The sequence below is a fragment of the Orycteropus afer genome, unplaced genomic scaffold (assembly GCF_000298275.1).
Source record: "Orycteropus afer afer isolate SDZICR_OR568_19922 unplaced genomic scaffold, OryAfe1.0 scaffold00017, whole genome shotgun sequence".
NCBI classification, from domain to species: Eukaryota; Metazoa; Chordata; class Mammalia; order Tubulidentata; family Orycteropodidae; genus Orycteropus; species Orycteropus afer.
Genome location: NW_006921604.1, coordinates 6,206,199 through 6,226,325, shown reverse-complemented (window position 1 = coordinate 6,226,325; position 20,127 = coordinate 6,206,199). Strand labels below are relative to the sequence as shown.

Sequence of the window (20,127 nt, the reverse complement as noted above, 5' to 3'; positions counted from 1 at the left end):
AAAACAAAAATCCTCTCAACTGGACCAGTAAGTAGCATCATGATAAATGGAGAAAAGATTGAAGTTGTCAAAGACTTCATATTACTTAGTTCTACAGTCAACATCAATGGAAGCAGCAGAGAAGACACCAGACAATGTATTACATTGGGCAAATTTGCTGCAAAAGACCTCTTTCAAGTGCTGCAGAGCAAAGATGTCTCCTTGAAGACTAAGGTGTGCCTAACCCAAGCCATGGTATTCTTAATTGCCTCACATGCATGTGAGAACTGGACAATGAATAAGGAAGACTGAAGAAGAGTTGATGATTTTGAATTGTGGTGTTGGTGCAGAATGCTGAAGGTACCATGGACTGCTAAAACAACTAACAAATCTGTCCTGGAAGAAATGCTGCTGGAATGCTCCTTGGAAGCGAGAATGGTCACACTTCATCTCACCTACTTTGGTCATGTTGTTAGAAGGGACCATTCCCTGGAGAAAGATATCAAGCTTGGTAAAGTGGAGGGTCAACGAAAAAGAGGAAATCCCTCAAAGAGATGGATTGACACAATGGCTGTCATGATAGGCTCAGGTATAGCAAGGATGGTGGGGCTGGCACAGGACCAGGCAGTGTTTCGTTCTGTTGTGTTCAAGGTCGCTATGAGCCAGAGGCGACTCCATGACACCCAACAACAACTGGCAAGAACTGGTTGATGGAGGGGGTACCTACAAGATCCCTGGGTTTGACTCTTGGGAAAAAATCAAGTCATTGTCTTCAAGGGCTTGGCCCCGCTAAAAGGCAGCTGCCTTCACTAGTTCCTTGGACTGTGGTGAGGGTCCTGCTGGGGAACACGACAAGCATCTGGAGAAAATAGGGTATCTCAAGTCTCGTTCATTCATCCGGCTCAAAAGGAGGGTTTTGGGCACCGGTTTTAGGTCTGTGCTGGGTGGGGGCAGACGCTTTCTTTCAATCGTGAAATATAGATGAGAAACCCAAAGGGAGATACCAATTATTTAAACACGCACTCTAGGTGCTTTAGTTTCCTTATCCGGAAAATGAGACTAAACAACCCCTCCTAGAGTGCCTACCTTACTGGGCGAGAGAGGAAGAAACGGGTAGAGAAGTCTTTAGGTCAGCGTAAGGGTCTGAACAATTACAATTAGAGGGGGCAGAAGGTGGTGGTGGTGGGGGAGAAATATGAATTCCTGCGCCCGAAGCGCCAGGATACAGAAGTAAGGGGACAAAGGTAACGTGGATTCCGGAGATCCAAAAATCCGGAGTCTCAGATGTGCCAACCACGCCTACTTCTCGGAAATACGCCCCTCCCCACATTTTCGGCGGGCGACCCGGAAGCGGAAGGGAGCTCGTCTCTTTCCCTCTACTTCGTTCCTCCTGCGTCTTTCAGGCCTGGTGAGAGAGGAGGGCTTCGGTAGTTCTCAGCCGGAGCCCTGAGGGCCCCAAGCAGCTGCAGCCATGGCGGATGTGACCGCCCGTAGTCTCCAGTACGAGTACAAAGCGGTGCGTGAGGGTTTGGGGGAGGACTCTGGGCGAAGGAGTCACCTGAGGGAGGGAATTTCAGACTGAAGGCCTACGGAGAACCGCGAAAGCGGACGGGAAATTGAACGGGGCAGAAGTGAGTTATTCACAAGATGTGAACAACCGCGCTAAAATCTGGTCGGCGGCACGGCCAAGAGCGCCGGTTAGGAAGGTTCCCCCCCTCAATCCTCCTAGCGCTTAAGCGGCCCCTTTGCATTTGCCACCCCCGTACTTTCTAACACTTATCAAGGGGTGCGTTATTGTGGGCTATGTTAGGAACAAGGATTGTTCAACTAACTTGACAGACCACAGAACTTAATTTTCCCCTTCGTCCATGCGCAGTTTATGCAGTGGTATTGCTCTTTAAAGGACCTTGATGGCGCAGTGTTTAAAGCATTCTGCTGCTTACCTGTAAGGTCCGTGGTTCAAACCCACCATCTGCTGCATGGGAGAAAGATGAGGCAGTCTGCTTCCGTTAAGATTTACAGCCTTGGAAATCCTATGGGGTAGTTCTCCTCTACCCTTAGGGTTGTTGTGAGTCGAAATTGACTCAATGGCAGTGGATTTAGTTTTTATGGTTATTACTGCTTAAATAAAACTTTTTTTATTCCATGTAGTTGTTAGTTGCTTTGATTCATCATTTGTTATTTTTGCTATGACCTAAGAAGTAGATCTGTTTATGTCAGAGCTCCAGTAATATTGTGATCTTTTCAGAACTCAAATCTTGTCCTCCAAGCTGACCGCTCTCTCATTGACCGCACCCGCCGAGATGAACCCACAGGAGAAGTGCTGTCCCTGGTTGGGAAGCTGGAGGGCACCCGTATGGGAGATAAAGCACAACGGACCAAACCGCAGATGCAGGAGGAAAGAAAGGCCAAGTGAGTACTGAAGGGAAGCTTTTCTTCAGATTCAAAGTCCATCTTCTCTTTAGCACTTGAGCATCAAGTATACTTTTTGCTGAAATGCTTGTTATGAGATGAGACAGCACTGGTATTTGATCAACTTAGTCAAGATAAAAGCAGAACGGGAGAGTTAAAAAGATTCTTTGCCCTTCACAAGTGTACTTGCAGTGGAAAATAACTTTTTTAAAACCTTTTTCTAATAATCTGTTTCTGGCCCACATACAGATCTTCTGTTCATGTTGTTTTAAAGTTCCCTTGTCAAAGTAACTTTTTTACTCTGTTAGTAACTTTCTGTCTCAACTTACTTCTTTTGTTGTTTCCCACTTCCTACTTATTTTGTTATAGACTAACACTTAGCATCCATAATACTAAAGATAGGTGTTTTGTTTTTCTGTACTTTTTGGGGTCTTTCAAAACTTAGATAATCATTGATAATCATCTCACCAGTATCTTTTGACCCTGAACATGTCTGTGTCTCCTCTATTCCCTGTGATAAAGTCTCAGCAATTTCTAGGCCTGGTTTTGGTTAAAATAATCATATTCGAAATGAGTTAATAGGTTGTTGGTCCTCCATATTGCAGAGTATGACTTCTTTTCCAGTTTGATTATAATCTGTTGGGAGTCAGCATCGTCATCTGACTTCCTCATCTTAACTTCATGAGGAAGGTGGCATCACCATGAGCATCAGCCCCAAGCTGATTCTTGTGAGGTGGAGGTCAACCATAATGCCAACCTCCAACCCCCCCCCCCTTTTTTTTAAAAACCCAAATCTGACACCAGCTGTCCCTCCCGTGGCACTTTCTACTTCTCTGCTGGGTTTGATAACTTGTTGCGGTGGCTACACAGAACTCACAGACTATTCTCACACTTACGGTTTTTTTAGGGAAGTACAGGTTACAATTCAGGATCAGGAATGACTCAGGATATAGTTCTAAAGTCAGGTCACCTTCTTGGCTGTGCCCACAGACAGACCTCTCTCGACACCTTGGGCTGACATCTGCCCTGCTCAGCTAGGTATTGTTGTAAAGCTCTTTGGCTCCACCAGTAAGTACCTGGAGTCATCCCACTCTACCAAGAAGCCTCCTGCTTGAAGGCGCTCAGCTCTCTGTCACACCCACTGTAGCCTCCTCTCTCAGTGGTCTGGGAAGCCCACCATGCCAGCTTGCACTGGTCTCCTGTTTCTGCAACTTCTCCGTAATGGTGCTGTCTCCAGTGTTACAGCTTTCTGTCTCCTGAGTCTAGAAGGTAGGGGCTCCAGTCCAAAGGATATGTTTTGCTCCTGTCCTTTCTTCTTGGTAGTAGTGAAGTCTGCTATAGGATGGGCTCATTTTAAGCCTAGTGGGATGGTAAAACTAACCAATCCTATCATTAGGCTTATGTATAGTTATTTGCATGGTCCCACCCCCACAATAGTGCCATACACCTTATTTGCTTTAGCAAACTGTCTAGTCCCCTTGGTGGTTCATAAATACCTTATTTGCATCATCACACTTAGTCATTTGGTGGGAATTACAAGACCATAGAGAAGAAGGCCATATAAAAGTGATCCACCACACTGCAGGAGTTAATAGCAGGAGATTTCTTCAGAGTTCAGTTTCTTTGGCTGGAAAAAGAAAATGTCTATGAGGTGTGAAAAACTAGTCAGAATCAGATTATATTAACACTCATACGAAGTGTAAAGCATCTTTTTTTAAATGAATGGGGAGACTGTCTCGTATCATTTAGTGCATCTGTTGAGAGGGTGTTAGAGGATTCTTTTTCTGTCACTGAGTCCCATCAAGAAGTGTCCCATGCAAGTGACTTAAGGTCAAGTGGGAATCATTTGTTGAGGTATAGGTTTCTGTTTTTAGATATTAGGTGTGCAATATGAAACTAAGAAGAATGTGGCTTGTTTTAGTCTTTCCTTGGTAAGGAAAGGTTCTTCCTGTTCAGCGTCATACTGTGTGTCCATTAGGCGAAGAAAGCGTGATGAGGACCGACATGACATCAACAAGATGAAAGGGTATACCCTGCTTTCGGAGGGCATTGATGAGATGGTGGGCATCATCTATAAACCCAAAACTAAGGAGACCCGGGAGACATATGAGGTGCTGCTCAGCTTCATCCAAGCTGCCCTTGGGGACCAGGTGAGGCAGCCAGAGGGTGAGGACATGCATTTGGAAAGGGAAAGGGTCACAGCTGGGAAGCACCAGCCTGTCTCTGGATTTTCCCGTGTGGCCATATCAGTTTGCAGAAGTAGTAATGATGGTGATTAATATTTGCTGAACATTTCTTTTACATGGGACAGCACTTTACATGTTTTTCTCTCTTTCACTCCTCATATTCACTTTAGGGGCTGTTGATACTCGTTTCCCATTTTACAGACAGGTAATTTGAGTCATAAAATAGTTATTTTGCCAACTCACAGAGGTAGTATTTGGCAGAACCAGGATATGAACCTACATAGTCTGTCTCCAGACCCTGTCCTATTAACGATTACAGATGTAGGAATAAATTGAAGACATTGAATCTGTAAAGGCTCCAGTGATGTAGATGGTAAAGGAGGTGAGGGTAAAGGATTATCAAAACTGGCGAGCCAGGAAGGAACTACAGAATGCCTTTACCATTTGGCACTCGGAGATATGTGGCAAACTGTTACGTAAGTTGTATCCTGCTTCCTAAGACCACCTACCTAATCTTTTCAAAAACAGATGAGTTTGTCTTTAGTTATGTGACTCTTGAGTGGCATTTTTGATCAACGTTAAGGAAAATGGCCAGGGCCTGGTAAATGCAGGTTTTGAAGAGGTGTAGCTCTTTTTTACATCCTGCTGTCACATAAAGCTGAGCAGTGATGTGACATCTGTGTATCATTGTTTTACATTTTATTTGCTTTTTGCCACCAGCCACGTGATATCCTTTGTGGGGCAGCTGATGAAGTTCTAGCTGTCCTAAAGAATGAAAAGCTGCGGGACAAAGAAAGGCGAAAGGAGATTGACCTGCTGCTGGGTCAGACGGATGATACCAGATACCATGTGCTAGTGAACTTGGGCAAGAAAATCACAGACTATGGTGGAGATAAGGAAATCCAGAATATGGGTAACCAAGCCCTTTATGTTCTAATCATGCTAACTTTTTTTTTCAACCCCTAAATGTGCATATTACAGCATTATTCTGTAAAAAATCTTGAGTGTGAGTGAGTTCCCATAATCTGTTTGGTATTTAGTAAAGAGTTATTAATGAACACCAAAATTCCTAGATACCAACAGCTGTTTCTTACGGGTTTTCTTGAAACCTTTGCAGTTTGTAGAGACTGGAAGAAAACTTGGGCAGAACCTGGGGGCTTGAGTGATTGAGCATATAGAGCAGAACCAGATTGAAGGTTAGGGTTGGCAGGTTGGAGAAGGCCTGTGCTGCAGTAGCACAGGTGACTCTTGTGTTGATCATCAAATGTTAAAGCATCTATGTCTGTGAGTCCTTACACCATAGGTCTAGCCTGATAAGAGGCAATTCAGGCAATTGGGGAGGAAATTAGGTCAGTAGTACTTCTTGTTTCACTAGCCATTTAGTGCCCGCCCTCTTTTAATTCTTTGTTTCAGATGACAACATTGATGAGACATATGGTGTGAATGTGCAGTTTGAGTCTGATGAAGAGGTGAGTGATAAAGTAAATGGACTCAGTCTATTCTTGGTTTTTCAAATTATTATCGTAGTAGGACTTCTAGTGTAAGGGAACTCTCTAGTTTGAGCCACATAAATTTTGTGGTGGTATGTGAGTGTCAAGCTTAGGCATTATTTTGTCAAAAAATTGTTACGGCTCTCTTAAGTTTTATAAAGAAAATTTAAATTAGTATTTTTAAATAAACCAGGTAGAGCCACAAAAGAGACGAAAGATAAAATGTAGTGAATACTTTCGTTGAAGATGTATTCTGCTGTTTTTCTTATGAAATTAGAAAATTGCTGTTTTAATTTTATTGCATTTTAACCTTATTGCAGTAATAACTCTTCATTCTTTCAGTACAGTGCCGCACTACCAATTTCAAAAGAATTCACATTTACCCAAAAGTGTGGGCATAAGTTTTGCTTGTAACAATTGAAGCAGTCACTGTTCAGAGTTACTTGAATATACCTACATAACAATAAGTAGGGCATTTGGGGAAAAAATTACAAAGTTGCCTTAGAGTTCTTAGTGAATGGGTTTGGCTCCTGAAAGATAAAATGTTAGCTCTTGAATATTTTATGTAAGGAAGAAAGGCTATCATGGGAGAATGAGAAGGAAGTACTCTGGACTAGAAGCTGAGAGATTTGCAGTTTAGTCCTGTATCTTAGGCCATTTGGCCTTAGTTTCCTTTTCTGAAAATTGAGGTGATTAAAATGGATGACTGCTCACCCCCTTTCTGTACTATTCTTATCGGATTTTGTAACTTTAAGTAACAACAAACTGAAAGAATGCTCTTCTGTTAGGAACTCATTAATGTAACAAAATTTATTTGCTTACTTATGCTATTTATTAAGTGCCTGCATTAAACCTGCCGCTGTTTAAAAAAGTACTGAGAGTACCGTGTTGAGCATACAGTGTGGTCTGTACATTTCTGGATCACATTTTGCTTTCCGAAGCATGCTTCTGTATTGCTCTTCTTTCCCATCATCCTGATAGCTCTCATATTGTTTTATAGAGTATTGATTGTGTGTCTGAGAGAGAAGGATTGTGATTCAGTTGGTTGCCACTGTGGCAGCCAAGGAGAGAAGTGGAAAAGACAATGGAGGCATCTAATGAATCCATGCCAACTGCATTCAGAATAGTGAGGGCATTCTATCAAATGTACTCTAGAATAAGGCTGATCTTGGTTTCAATAAGTTGTTGGTTTCACCCCAAAGCTATTGTTGTAATCATGGAACTAATCTTGGATGACTCAAAGGAGAGGTTCTGTGGTGATGCTAGGATCAGCTTCTGATAATGATTTGGAGTTGGGGTCATTTCCATAGGAAGGTGATGAAGATGTGTACGGGGAGGTTCGAGAAGAGGCATCTGATGATGACATGGAAGGGGATGAGGCTGTTGTGCGCTGCACCCTCTCAGCTAATGTAAGTACATTGTTTCCCATTGCTGCAAGACTAGGCTGTTTCTGGGTTTAGCATTATTTTCCCCACCAATGTCCTATTATATATTACTCAGCAACTTTTTTTTTCTATTTTAATTGTGATTTGGGTGAAAATTTACGGAGCAAATTCACTTTATATACAGCAGTTCACATATACTTTGTCTCATGACATTGACTACAATTTACGCCAATCCAACAGCTCCCTTTCCACTTCTTCCCAATAGTTACCTCTTCCCTGTGTCCATCCCTCTGACTTAGCAACTTTTTTTTATAGGGTTTGCCATAATCAACATTTAGTTACTTGATTTTGTTAATATTCATGTCATCTTTTCCTTCCTGATGTAATCTTACTCTGAACTCAGTAGTAGAGTTTTTTCTCCTCTAGAAAATTCTCAAAAGAAGGTAGGCTATGGAATGGAGAGTGGAGCTTCATTGCAGGGTGATGAGAAAGCAGTTGGGGCAAACAGACCTGATGAGCTAAGTACCTGGTTATTTTTGTAGCTTGTAGCTTCAGGTGAACTGATGAGTTCCAAGAAGAAGGATTTGCATCCCCGAGACATTGATGCATTTTGGCTACAGCGACAGCTCAGTCGTTTCTACGATGATGCCATTGTGTCACAAAAGAAGGCAGATGAAGTGTTGGAGATTCTGAAGGTATGTATGGCCAAGAGCAACAATGTATTTCTGTGATTATGTTAAACACATTTCTGTGTGCAGTGATACTAGAAGATGAGGACAATGAATGAAGCAGATGATGGCATCGTTAATGCTGGTATTTCTCTCTACAGACAGCCAGTGATGATCGGGAATGTGAGAACCAGTTAGTTCTGCTCCTTGGTTTCAACACTTTTGATTTTATTAAAGTGTTGAGGCAGCACAGGATGATGAGTGAGTATTTGGTCAACTCTGTAGCATGTGCGTGTGTGTGTGTGTGTGTGTATGTTGCTTTCATGGCTTTGACACCTATTTGGCTTTTTTCTTCCTTCTACATCAGAGTTGAAAGTTGATTTTATCTTAGCCTTTTCTTCTCTTTCTTTTTTTGTTGACAGTTTTATACTGTACCTTGCTGGCCAGTGCACAGAGTGAAGCTGAAAAGGAGAGGATTATGGGAAAGATGGAAGCTGATCCAGAGCTATCCAAGTTCCTCTACCAGCTCCATGAAACTGAGAAGGAGGATCTGATCCGGGTAAGGGCTGGGTTGGTTTATCTCTCTGATTCCTGAGCTAAATTATTTGCTTTGAAAAAGGGACACTGGGTAGAAGATTGCAACATAAGCTCACTTCCTCATAAAAGAGAAAGTTTAAGGAGTAAGTATTTCTCAGAATTCTTTGCAGTTTGTCAGTGGGTACAGGTTAGAATCAGTGCATTCATGTTGGTTGTGGTTGAGTGACGACTAATTTGTTGTCCTCACCAGTGCTATGTGGGTCTCTTTTACTGTTTTAAAAAATGAAAATACAGGGAACATGGTTAGTTTAACACAACCTGCACTTACATACCTCTGGGATAGTCATTGATGTTGAATTATAGAAGGTCTATTTCTGACATCTTTATATTATGCATTGTCCCTTTAAAGATGCTTGTTTACTCTGATTATTTTGGTATTTTCTGTGGCAGTGTCTGAACAAAAAGGATAGCCATTCTGTTTGGGAATTTAATAGTCAACATCTTATCCGTCAAGCTCAGGACTGAAAAGTCCAAGAACCTAGGATGGTAATGACTAGTTACTTATTATTATTATCTTTCCAACATAGGAGGAAAGGTCTCGGAGAGAACGAGTCCGTCAGTCTCGAATGGACACAGATCTGGAAACCATTGATTTGGACCAGGGTGGAGAGGTAGTTATCAGAGCCATCTCTAGAAGTGTGGTGGTTAGAAAACCTATTTGCTCAGTTTGTTCGTTTCCTTTGTGATTTTGTTTTTCATATTTCTAGGCACTGGCTCCACGACAGGTTCTGGACTTGGAGGACCTGGTTTTTACTCAGGGGAGCCACTTCATGGCCAATAAACGCTGTCAGCTTCCTGATGGATCCTTCCGTCGCCAGCGCAAGGGCTATGAAGAGGTCCATGTGCCTGCTCTGAAGCCCAAACCCTTTGGCTCAGAAGAAGTGAGTAAATTGCTTTTCTCAGTTCTGTGCTCAGTTCACCTTATACACAGTTTGGATTTCAGCTGATTGATCAAAATGTGGTCTTGTCTGCTGGTTTATTCCAGAATTGGATGCTGCTTCAGAGTTTTCTTGTAATGATCTTGAGCCCAGAGGATAATATTGAGCTCTCTGGACTGGCCTTCATTGGAGTGTTATGCAGGGAGGTGGTTAGGAAGTGAAATCCTGACTATCCTGCAGAAACAGTTTGCTCAAGGATGCTGTCAACCCTAATGTGAATAGCATTTTTTCCTTCTAGCAACTGCTTCCAGTGGAGAAGTTGCCAAAATACGCCCAGGCTGGATTTGAGGGCTTCAAAACACTGAATCGGATCCAGAGTAAGCTCTACCGTGCTGCCCTGGAGACAGATGAGAATCTGCTGCTGTGTGCACCTACTGTAAGCACTGCCCTGATGGTTTTTTTCTTGTGGAATGTGGTATATATTTTTGGTAGAAGGATTGTTCTCCATCAAACCCCTGCCCCCGCAAAAAAAATCCCATGACATGCTCTATTTTCTGTTGTAGAGAAGGCATTGAGCATAATCAGATAGACATAGCATCTCATCCTTGGTCTTTGTCACAGGGTGCTGGTAAGACCAATGTAGCCCTGATGTGTATGCTTCGAGAAATAGGAAAACACATTAACATGGATGGAACTATCAATGTGGATGATTTCAAGATTATCTATATTGCTCCCATGCGTTCCTTGGTGCAGGAGATGGTCGGCAGTTTTGGAAAGGTAAGGCGATAGAATTTTCCCGCAGAAGATATCGAGTGCCGCTTTCAAAGTATTGGAACAGGCATGGTATATTTCTGCTGCTTACACCACTGCCCTCCACATTCTGTTAGGGCATTTCTGGAATGCCTCACTCAGTCATTTTTTTTTTTCCCCTTTTCAAAGTTGCAACTTGGCCTAGGGATAGAGTTTCTGAAGCAAAAATGTCCTGGACTGTATTGCACTCCTACAAGGGTTTGCCATCCTTCTTTCCTCCTCTGCATAGTAATTTTCCCCAGTTGGTATCATTTGCATTATTGAAGAATAGTGGTGCTGTTGCAGGTCTGGGTTATCTCCTAGTTTCCATTTCTCCCTCTTTTGTGCTGAGCTCTCAGATCCTTTGTCAGCTTTATTTGCCTGAGTGTAAACTTGGGTTTATTTTAGGAATATATGTGTATATAATCTGCTATTTGGTTATCTAGTACTGCTATAACAGAAATTCCATGATGATTTAGCAAATAGAAATTTATTCTCTCACAATTTAGGAAGTTTAGAAGTCCAACAGTAGAGTGCCAGCCCTAGGGGAAGGCTTTCTCTCTCTGACAGCTCTGAGGAAAGGTCCTTATCTCTTTTCAACATCTATGGGCCTGACATTCCTTGGAGATCCCTATGTGTCTTGGCATCAGTCTTCCCCTGAGTCTAGAGATTCTTAGTGCCGGGACCTCAGGGCCAAAGGACACGCTCTGCTCCTGGCTCTTCTTTTTTGGTGGTACCAAGGTCCCTCTGGTCTCTGTTCACTTGTTTAATCTTTTTTTTTTCTCAAAAGATACAATAGAATTCTGTAGATTATATCCTGCCACATTAACATAACTGTCTCTAATCCTTCCTCATTAACATCATTGAGGTTAGGATTTATAACACAAAGGAGAATTACATCAGATCACAAAGTAGAAGCTAATTACATAATACTGAGAATCATGGCCTAGCCATGTTGACACATATTTTGCGGGAACATAATTCAATTCTTAATACTGACATTTATTTACCTGATAGATTAATATCTACTCTTAAGTATCCTGTACTAAAGCTTCTAGACTAAAAGGTGTAGTGTTGAGGCCCCCTTTAAGCATTCTTGCCTGACACACCTCTCATCCACCAGCGCCTGGCCACATACGGCATCACTGTTGCAGAACTGACTGGAGACCACCAGCTGTGCAAGGAAGAGATCAGTGCCACTCAGATCATTGTCTGCACCCCTGAGAAGTGGGACATCATTACTCGCAAGGGAGGGGAGCGAACTTACACCCAGCTGGTGCGACTCATCATTCTGGTGAGTAGGGCATGCTTATGAGACTGCAGAGACCAGTCCTGGTCAAGGAGGGTTTGCTAGGTTTAACCCTGTTTCTACGCTGCATTTTCTTAGTCACTCACCTTATAGTGATAACCAATGTCAGCTTTGTTACTACCATTAAATGAGATTTGTCTGTTACTGAAAAATTTCACAGTAGGTACATGGTGTTTGCCATATTCTTTATATATATTTTATGTCTGAAATGTTTTGAAATAAATATAAACAGAAAGCTAATTGTGTGCTCCCAGAATATTAAAGGGCTTTTCATTAACTATTAAATTCTCAGAGTGAATGATTCAGAAGTCAGGATTTTGTGATCCATATATGCAGAAGCACCCAGAAATGAATGACTGAGTTTCAAAGGAACCTTACGTACTGCTTTTCATTGCTGTAGAGCAGGATTGATCTCTGTGGCCACCTGTTTTTATAATAAAGTTTTTTTAGGAGGAACACAGTCATGCCATTCACCTGTGTATTGTCTGTGGTTGATTTTGTGCAATGGCAGATTTGACTATTTTGCAGCAGAGATTGTATGACCCACAAATTAAAATATGTAATCAGAAGAAAATCACAATCTGTACTCTGGATGGTGTGATATAAAAATGGTAATGACCAGGATAATAAGAGCCATCATGATTTGTTTAACTATAAAACAATTCACATACATAAAATTTATCTTCTTAAGTGTACAACTTAGTGGATATTAATGTATTCATGATGTTGTGCAACCAGCACTACTGTCTTAATTCCAGAACACTTTCATCACTCCAAAAAGAAACCCCGTACCTATTAGCAGTCATTCCCCACTCCCCTCTACCGTTTAAGAAAAAGTTTGCCAACCTCTGCCTTTGAGCCTTGCTTCTCAAGGCCTGAGTCACAGACCAGCAGTGGCAGAATTGAGTTGGAACTTGTTAGAAATGCAGAATCTCAGGCCCCATCCCACACCTACTGAATTAAAATCTTCATTTTAACAAAATCCCTTTTATGCATGCTAAAATTTGAGGAACTTAACATCTGGTGTATGGTATCTGCTGTTCTTGGTAAGAATAAATGCTTCAGTAAGGGTCCTTGGTAAGGATAACTTGAGAAAAGCATGGTCTAATCAGGAGCTTCATATTTAGTGAAAACATTTACTTTCGAGTAGAGTTAGGAACTTATTTACCCGAAGTATTTTTTTTTTTTCCCCCTGTAAAGCTGTTGTGTTTCACTGAATGTAAGCAAAGAACTATTGGTCAAAGTATGTTACTTCATTGAGTATTTCAGGATGAATATTGTCTTTTTCCTTTGGGTGTATAACAAGTCCTGGATTGGGATACTCTCTCTTCTTTATTAAGTGTGTTAAGTTATATGCCTACAAAACGGTATTAGTCGCAGGAAAGGGGGCTAGGTTTCTTTAGTCCTAGAGTTCATTTGCTGCCCTCTCCATTCCTTAGGATGAGATCCATCTTCTTCACGATGATAGAGGTCCTGTCCTAGAAGCTTTGGTGGCCAGGGCCATCCGAAACATTGAGATGACTCAAGAAGATGTTCGACTCATTGGTCTTAGTGCTACTCTCCCCAATTATGAAGATGTTGCCACCTTTCTGCGTGTTGATCCTGCCAAGGGGCTCTTCTACTTTGATAACAGGTATAAGAAAAAAGACTCTGGAAAGTTAAGCCAGGGCAACCTTCCTATTCTCCTTCCACTTTTCCAGAGAGCTCTATTGGATTAGCTTTAGAAGGGCCTTTGGGTTTTTTGTTTGTTTAAAAATTTTTAATGTGATTTGCGTGAAAGTTTACAGAGCAAATTCATTTTCCATACAACAACCCACATGCATCTTATAACATTGACTACAACTTCCCGCAATGTAACAGCTACCCTCCCACTTCCTCCCCATAGTTACCGCTTCCTTGTGTCCTTCCTTCCTATGTATTTCTGTCCCCCGAGCTGTCTCCCTGTGCATACACAGCCCTTCTATTCTCCCATGATTGATCTCTCCAAGGAGTGTATTTGCCTAATGTAAATGTTCAGCTCAAATGCCTGTCTTTTGTTTGACTGGAAGCCACAGGAATGGGTTCAGTTCCAGACCTGAAGGGCAGCTAGGGGCTATATATAGTCTCAGTGGATCCACCCGGTTCTATCAGACCAGCAAACCTGGTACCCCTTTTTTTATGACTGTGAGTTTTGTGTTCCACATTGTTCTCCCACTCTTTCCAGGATCTCCTATATACATCTCTCTCCAAGTGGTTGACAGTGGTAGCCAGGCACCATCTAGTTCTAATGGTTTCATTGTCATGTAGGCTGAAGATCACGTGGTGTGCTAGTCCCTTGGACTAATTGTTTGCATATGTCTTTGGTTTTCTTCATTCTTCTTTGCTCTGGACGAGGAGAGACCCATCATTACATCTAGATGGCCGCTTGTAAGCTTTTGAGATCCCAGAGGCTCCTCGCCAGAGTAGGATGTGGAACAATGTTTTTGTGTAGTATGTTATGCCAATTGAGCTTAATGTCCCTTGGGACTATAATCCCGAGCCCACAGGTCCAATTGCTTGCTCCCTCTGGGTAGCTGGCTGTGGCCAAGAAGTGACTACAACCTTGTCCCTTGTCAGCTTTAGTATATACCTGGGAATTCTTACAGAACATGCAAATATACTTGTAGAAACATTGTTTGCCAACCCTATACATGGTCATGGGCACACTCCCCCCTGCATAGACATACCTAATAGTTCATCCTGTCCTCCCATCTGTCCACCTGTAGATCAATGTTTGCCTTCACTGACAATGCAGTACTGTATGTGAAAAAGGGTTCATCTTTGTTGTCTGTACCTCCCATGTACCTCTATGTCTTCCTTTTCTTCAGTGCCACCATGTTGATCACTCACATTTGGTACATTGCCCTTCTCTTCACCCAAACCACTACTTGTCTCTACCAGTCTAACAGTGTTCTCACCCCTCCCTTCCCACCCTTGGTAGCTAACAAAGAAAATTTCCTTCCATGTATAAACCTTTCCTTGACTTTTTACAACAACGGACTAATACATTATTTGTCCTTCTGTGATTGACTTAGTTGACTCAGCATAATGTTCTCCAAGTTCATCCATGTTATTCGATATTTTGCAGATTCTACATTGTTCTTTAGGGTTGCACAGTATTCCATTGTGTGTATGTACTGTAGTTTGGTTATCTGTTTTTCTGTTGATGGGCACATAGGTTGTTTGCATCTTTTGGCTATTGTAAATAGTGCTGTGATGAACATGGGTGTGCATATATCTGTTCTTGTCTTGGTTTTCTCACTTTAGGATATATACCTAGTAATAGAATGGCTGGGTCAAATGGTATTTCTCTGCCAGAATCCTCACTTGTATAACTGTTGAACTTCTAGTTTCCGCCCAGTGCCTCTGGAACAGACTTACGTAGGCATCACAGAGAAAAAAGCCATCAAGCGTTTCCAGATCATGAATGAAATAGTCTATGAGAAAATCATGGAGCATGCGGGAAAAAACCAGGTGGGTTCATGATCTTTTGCTATTTTTCAACTCTGTTTTTTTGAATTCTTTATTACTTGATGATCAGACAAGACTGACAAAAAGGAAGAAGAAACAACACAAATCACCCAGTGTCAAGAATGAAATAAGACACAATCACAGATCCTGCGGCCTTTAAAAAGATTAAAAAGAAAAACAAACGAAACCCATTGCCAACGAGTTGATTCTGACTCATAGCAACCCTTTAAAAAACCAAATTCACTGCCATGGAGTTGGTCTGACTTGTAGTGACCCCTCCTTGGGTTTCTGAGGTAGTATCACTACGGAAGTAGATTGCCCAGCCTTCCTTCTAAGAAGTGGCTGATGGGTTTGAACCACCACCCTTTAGGGCAGAGTAAAACTGCCTATGGGTTTCCAAGGTTATAAATACTTAACAGAAGCACACTGCCTCATTTTATCCCTTAGAGCAGCTAGTGTGTTCAGACTGCCAACCTTTTGTTAGTAGTCAAATGCTTTAATCGTTAATGCCACCCAAGCTCTTCAAAACGAAAATATGGAATATTATGAATTTGACATTAGGAGAAATGGACCAAATCCTAGAAAACTACAGACTGCTAAAACTCAGCCAAGGTGAAATAGAGTCAAAGAAATTGAATTTGTAATTGAAAAGCTCCCAAAAAGGAAATCCCTGGGTCCAGATAATCAGTCTTTCTATCTACGTTATTGGGTATGTAGGACTGTACGCTTTTGTTTATATGACTGCCACATAAAATCTTTGGGACAACTTATACTAAAAATGCATACACTAAAAGATGAAAAATAAAAACTAGTGAATGAGGACATTTTACCAAAAAGTTAGTGTAACATACAAGTTCTTCACTTGAGTACAGAATTTAACCATGTTAACTAAGAAAAAGCAAGGAAAAATGACAGGTTATGTACTTTTACTTGATAAAAAAAAGCATAAGAGTATATACGAAGAGTAATCTTTTCTTGGCAGTGCATACTAGGAGGGCTTTTTATTTTCTATAGAATGGTACCAGTCTCATGCTAGGACTTACTTCGTAAGGCCTTTGAAAAAAGGACTGTACCTATTTCACATAATAATTTAGCTTTTATTTTGCAGGCATATTTTTCATTAGTTCTGGAATTTTGTCAAGTGCCTAAACACAGATTCTTAGTTGAGATTCCTGCGTTTGCATCCGTAGTGTATTTAGTTGCATACAGAGTTCTAGGACTCAGTGTTTAGAGTCTTGCTAGCCCTGTTGCTAGGCTTCTGAGCTAGCTCTTATTCCTGCCATTTCTCCTCATTTCAAGACCTTGGTGTCTGGCATTATAATGAATGGTGCAGCCTCTGCTTCCTGCTGGCTGGTGCCCTGGGCCTATGAGAGTGGCTCTTGGAACTATGTCTCTTGACTGTAGCAAACTTTGATTTCTCCTTAGGTTCTGGTATTTGTCCACTCCCGGAAAGAGACTGGGAAGACAGCCAGGGCCATCCGGGACATGTGCCTAGAGAAGGACACCCTGGGTCTATTTCTGAGAGAGGGCTCAGCCTCCACAGAAGTCCTTCGGACAGAAGCTGAACAGTGCAAGGTGACGAGGGCCAGCCCCAGGTTCTTATTCCTACCAGGTAACTGGCTCAATCAAGGTCCTAGACAACTCCCCTGTGATTGTATCATGGTGCTGTTTCTGTTCTGCAGAACCTGGAGCTAAAGGATCTTCTGCCATATGGCTTTGCTATCCATCATGCTGGCATGACCAGAGTTGACCGAACACTTGTGGAGGATCTTTTTGCTGACAAACACATTCAGGTGAGGGTGGACAAAGCTTTTAGGGGAGCAGAAACATGCTGTGTGAAAGAATGTGCCATATGTTTACCCTTGGTGTTTGTCTCTGGCTTAGGGAGCTTTGGTCAGACGGTTGTGGTAGATATAATAAACATTACTTAGTACCACCTCTTCCATCTTTTCATGTATTGTATGAGGGAATATGAGTGAGTTTAGGAAAGTGTCTAAAAAGCATAGCAATGTGTAAGCATTTGGTACCAACAGAACTCCAAACATACATTTGTAAAGTCAGGATTTTGTTCATTCTCTTTTTCAAAATAACCTACACATTCAGTCTCCAGGTTATTAATGAGATCAGATCCTGACTGTGTCTTTAAGAATTTGTAAGTTAGTCAGTATAGGTGCATACGGTTCTTACTTAGCTTAATTTTAGTATAAGAAAAGACTAGAACCCTTTTCAGTGACTTAAAAGCAGCAAGTGAAGGTGATTGTGGTGAGGAATTTGTTGTGAGTAGGAGTTCAGTAATTTCAAAGTGGGGCTTTGAACTGGTTCTTCTCCATTCAGTCATAGCTGAGGAAGCTCAAAGATGGCTTTGAACGTGTGTGGTTCCCTGCTGTCCTACCAGTTGATCATCCAGTCTCAGCATCAGGCTTCTGAAAGTGCTCACTCTGCCTCTTTTGAGTCTCTCATTCCAAAGCTTTGACCCATAATTTTTCCCGTTCTGGGTAGGTGACGAATCACCCAAGTTGTGAACATTGAGGCCTGTTGCTGTTCTGCTTTGTTGGCCATGACAGAATCACTTTGAAGTCCTGTGTTAAAGGGCAAATAGGAATTGTCCATAAGTTGGATGTTCTTAACCTGGGGACTGCTTGTATTTTTGTCTGCTAACCTAAAGTTGATAAATACAGGTTAGCACTTATGACTCTTAGTTGTCTTTGGAACCTTGAAATGTTAATTCTTGAATAGATGAGGAATTCAAGGAACCCTTTCCACTTTATTTTGGTGTCACATTGACAAGTACTGAGACCTTAGTCCTGTTAGAAGCTCTAACAAGGCAAATTATCTAGAGAGCGATACTGATCATCTGCTGGTGATGTCTGTTTCCCTTATTATTTTGCTTTGCCACTATAGGTGTTAGTTTCCACAGCAACTCTGGCTTGGGGTGTGAATCTCCCAGCACATACAGTCATCATTAAAGGCACCCAGGTGTACAGTCCGGAGAAGGGGCGCTGGACAGAACTGGGAGCTCTGGATATTCTACAGGTACAGAACCTTTGTGTTAGTTCTCCATGGGGGAAAGTATCTAGTGCATGAAATGCAAGGATGCAGGAAAGACCAAGCAAAGGCCAAGTTTTATAATGTAGAAGCCCTAAACCAAACCCAGAAGCTCTGCTGCTGTAGCCCTTTGTTTACTGTCTGTGACCTAGATGCTGGGACGTGCCGGAAGACCTCAGTATGACACCAAGGGTGAAGGCATACTCATCACATCTCATGGAGAGCTGCAGTACTACTTGTCTCTTCTCAATCAACAGCTTCCTATTGAGAGTCAGATGGTATCAAAGCTGCCTGATATGCTCAATGCAGAAATCGTACTGGGAAATGTTCAGAACGCAAAGGTAGGGAAGGGCTTTGCCTTTGGGGTTTTTTGCCTTTTCTAGAGAAGTCAAAGTACCAGGGAGGGATGGTCCCTGTTGTGGTACTGTTGGCCAGCCAACATCCAGGGTCCTCTATCCCTGTGCCTCTACCATCATTGTAAGCATTGTCTCAGAAGATTCTTGGGTCTGTGGCTAATATAGGTAGTCCTTGAGTTACAGGTGTCTGACTTGTAGGCAACTCTTACTTGCCCTTTAATGCAGGGCTTCAAACTGATTCTGTCATGGCTGATGTAGCAAAACAGGAACAGACTTGAATTTTCAGTTTGGGTAATTTGTCATGGTAACCAGAATGGGAATTATTATGGGTCGAAGCCCTGGAATAGAAGACTGGGAAAAAGTATAGTGAACCTTTTCAGGACCCTGATGTATGAGATTGGATTATTGGCAGGACTTTAGAGCCACACACGTTCAAAATGTTGTAGTTAGCTGCCACCTTGGAGTGGGGCGCCATCAACTTTGAGCTTCCTTAGCATGACTGAACCAGGAAGAACTGGTTTAAAGCCCTGCTTTGAAACGATTGAATCAACCCCTACCCAAAATAGATTCTTAATTATAGTCACCTTCACTTGCATGTGCTGCTTTTAAATCATTGAAAAAGCTTCAGGCCTTTTCTTTGCACTAAAGTGAGGCTAGATAATAACTGAAGCGCTTGTTCTGACTGACCTACAGATTCTTAAAGATGCAATCAGAAACTGATCTCATTTATAACCTGGGGACTGCCTGTAGCTCCTTTTGTTACCAAGGTGTTGGAAAGGATCCTGTTTTTTTTTTTTAAATAATTAAATATAAGCTTTCAGAAGATGATATATATATTTTTATAATTGAGAAATGATTTGTAAGTAAGCCATGAGAGCTTACCATTTGGGTGTCAGGAGCTCCTCATGCTGTTTCTTGTAGGATGCAGTGAACTGGCTGGGCTATGCCTACCTCTATATTCGAATGCTCCGATCCCCAACCCTCTATGGTATCTCTCATGATGACCTCAAGGGAGATCCCTTGCTGGACCAGCGCCGACTAGATCTGGTTCACACTGCAGCCTTGATGCTGGATAAGAACAATCTGGTCAAGTATGACAAGAAAACAGGCAACTTCCAGGTGAGTAGGATGAGAGTTTTGAGGCAAGCTTTTATAGGCCCAGGAGAAAATTTTTTTTTTTTTTAAATTTTATTTTGATTTGGGTGAAGATTTACAGAGTAAATTCACTTTTCATACAGCAGTCCAGGAGAAAATTTTTCAATTTGATTTGTGTATTCCCTATCTCCCACTGCTTGGAATAGTACAAATTAAATGAGTGAGAACTAGATTGTGCACTTCGAACCTCGGAACTTTCAAAATGATAAAATAATATCTGACAGTGCTTCCTCCCCTCTATGGACTTAAGTAAGTTGGTTTATTATGCCAGCTTTCTTCTTGTGCTTCGGCCAGTCACCTGTATTGCTATGAGGTCATCCCATGGGTATTTACTATCCACAGGTAGGGGTTTGAGCTTGTTGATGGTCAGCTTTGGATCAAGCCTTCCT

The 20,127-nt window shown here is 41.9% G+C and overlaps 1 protein-coding gene across 1 annotated transcript in view; it reads left to right on the top strand.

Moving 5' to 3' along the window:
* The first annotated feature begins 1,450 nt into the window (after positions 1 to 1,450).
* The window catches only part of SNRNP200 (small nuclear ribonucleoprotein U5 subunit 200), a 48,798-nt gene continuing 30,121 nt past the window's right edge, over positions 1,451 to 20,127 (top strand). Inside the window, exons 1-21 of the mRNA XM_007959435.2 lie at positions 1,451 to 1,495; positions 2,228 to 2,391; positions 4,370 to 4,541; positions 5,298 to 5,490; positions 5,991 to 6,046; positions 7,378 to 7,476; positions 7,995 to 8,147; positions 8,282 to 8,381; positions 8,543 to 8,679; positions 9,245 to 9,328; positions 9,425 to 9,598; positions 9,894 to 10,031; positions 10,217 to 10,372; positions 11,508 to 11,678; positions 13,133 to 13,326; positions 15,062 to 15,185; positions 16,608 to 16,757; positions 16,865 to 16,975; positions 18,084 to 18,215; positions 18,380 to 18,568; positions 19,505 to 19,702. Of these exons, the coding sequence (XP_007957626.1) occupies positions 1,451 to 1,495; positions 2,228 to 2,391; positions 4,370 to 4,541; positions 5,298 to 5,490; positions 5,991 to 6,046; positions 7,378 to 7,476; positions 7,995 to 8,147; positions 8,282 to 8,381; positions 8,543 to 8,679; positions 9,245 to 9,328; positions 9,425 to 9,598; positions 9,894 to 10,031; positions 10,217 to 10,372; positions 11,508 to 11,678; positions 13,133 to 13,326; positions 15,062 to 15,185; positions 16,608 to 16,757; positions 16,865 to 16,975; positions 18,084 to 18,215; positions 18,380 to 18,568; positions 19,505 to 19,702 (2,940 nt within the window). The remainder of the gene's footprint in view (positions 1,496 to 2,227; positions 2,392 to 4,369; positions 4,542 to 5,297; positions 5,491 to 5,990; positions 6,047 to 7,377; positions 7,477 to 7,994; positions 8,148 to 8,281; positions 8,382 to 8,542; positions 8,680 to 9,244; positions 9,329 to 9,424; positions 9,599 to 9,893; positions 10,032 to 10,216; positions 10,373 to 11,507; positions 11,679 to 13,132; positions 13,327 to 15,061; positions 15,186 to 16,607; positions 16,758 to 16,864; positions 16,976 to 18,083; positions 18,216 to 18,379; positions 18,569 to 19,504; positions 19,703 to 20,127) is intronic.